Source organism: Anomaloglossus baeobatrachus, chromosome 4 (assembly GCF_048569485.1).
Source record: "Anomaloglossus baeobatrachus isolate aAnoBae1 chromosome 4, aAnoBae1.hap1, whole genome shotgun sequence".
Classification (NCBI taxonomy): domain Eukaryota; kingdom Metazoa; phylum Chordata; class Amphibia; order Anura; family Aromobatidae; genus Anomaloglossus; species Anomaloglossus baeobatrachus.
Window position 1 is genome coordinate 196,944,505 of NC_134356.1, and position 1,706 is coordinate 196,946,210.

The 1,706-nt window shown below is 44.1% G+C and overlaps 1 protein-coding gene across 1 annotated transcript in view; it reads right to left on the minus strand.

Annotated features, from left to right (window-relative positions):
• Window positions 1-912: 912 nt before the first annotated feature.
• The window catches only part of RPL26L1 (ribosomal protein L26 like 1), an 18,236-nt gene continuing 17,442 nt past the window's right edge, over window positions 913-1,706 (minus strand). The window contains exon 3 of the mRNA XM_075344617.1: window positions 913-1,079. Coding sequence (XP_075200732.1) covers window positions 951-1,079 — 129 coding nt within the window. The 3' untranslated portion in view covers window positions 913-950. The remainder of the gene's footprint in view (window positions 1,080-1,706) is intronic.

Here is a 1,706-nt window from a genome sequence, read left to right on the forward strand (position 1 = left end):
TCTGCACGGTTTCAAAAAGTATCTGGGTGTCGGATCCGGAGTGCTCATGGATCTCCGTGTAATGATCTAGGTCCGGCAACTCGAGAAATAATAGAAAAACAAAAAAAAAAAAAAAAAAAAATGTAATAAAACAAGCGCGTTATACTTACCAAGACTCCCTTGTAGTTGTAACTGCCTCTCAGCAGACCACTCTTCTTCCGGGGCCACGCATTATCACGCATGCACTATTGCCCACCGGTAGTTATTGCAATCTGTGACCGGCTGCAGGCAGACGCAACCGCAGCCTGTGTGACAGCATGTCTGAATGCAACCAATCACAGACGATGTCTGTGGGTCACTATCAGTGTGTGTAAAACAAACAAAAAAAAATTTGCCATAGGCCACCCCCTTAACCATATTAGGATACCCAGTACAGATAGCACATTGCTACAGGCATCGGCCCCCAGCCGTATCAAAATAAGAGGATTTGTAAGTTTTTTTTTCTTCCTTTTATTGAAATAATTTTAAAAGATGGCATGTGGCCCCCGCCCCCATTTTGATACCTAGCCATAATTGAACCCCCCAGCCTAAAAATAACAGCCTGCAGCCACCCAAGATTGTCGCATCCATTAGATGTGACAACCCTGGAACTTTACATGGTTCTTCCAGATTGCCCTGGTTCGGTACGAATACCCCGAACTTTACTGTTTGGGTTTGGCAATCTCTAAAGGTGATATGTAAGCATGGTGCATAGTGCTTGTCCAAAGACTCCTCAGCTGAACTTTTGGTTCTGCTGCTAACTTGTTCTATAAAATGTGATAAAGATCAGTTTCTTTGCACAAAGCAAATATAACTTTTGGAAGACGAGTGACAACAGCAAAGGAAGGACGTTCTGAACTTCCAATAAAAAGGTCCTAATAAAACAGCCACACGTTGTAGAAACTGAACAGTTTGTTTTTTTATTGATGAAGTTACTCCTGCATTTTCTCGATGCTTTCTTCCTTGTATTTGCCCTTCTCTTTGCCAACTTGGCGAGACTTGGCCTTGCGTTCCAAGATCTTCTTGCGATCTTTGTCGAGCTTTAGTCTGGTGATCACCACCTGTGAGAAAGAATGGAAGTTAATTTAGTGGAAGCTGTCATAGTCAAACCGAAAGTGAAACACTTTAGATTTTGATGCAATCATAATCTTTAACCTGGGATTGTGATCTGGGGCTACCGCTGCCCAGTATTGTCCCGTCCTCCCTGCTAACAAAGATATAGAAGGTAACTGAACCCTTTCAGCATTTGCAGTGCTTTTTTTACCCCCCATATACTTTTTTTTTGCCGCCATCTTGTGCCCATAGCTTGTGACTTGCTGGAAGTAAGAAGTTACGTCACAAGCTCTCAGTGCATCTCTATGAGACCCAGAACGAGGAGCTCAGACATATTGTAATGACGTTCTCCATGAAACACTGAACAGAGTGATTTACTGGAGCAGCATTGGAAACAGATAAAGATGGTGGAAGGGGAGCATCAAGGGTGCTTTACATGCTGCGAGATCACTAGCGATCTCGTTAGCGATGTGACACACCAGATCGCAGATGCGATCTGCCGAGAACGCACATGTGACCGGCGCTATAAAAACCGACCTGTGTGTGATCTCGGTAGATCGCATCTGCGATCTGGCATGTCACATCGCTAACAAGATCGCTAGCGATGTCGCAGCATGTAACGCATCCTTCAGATA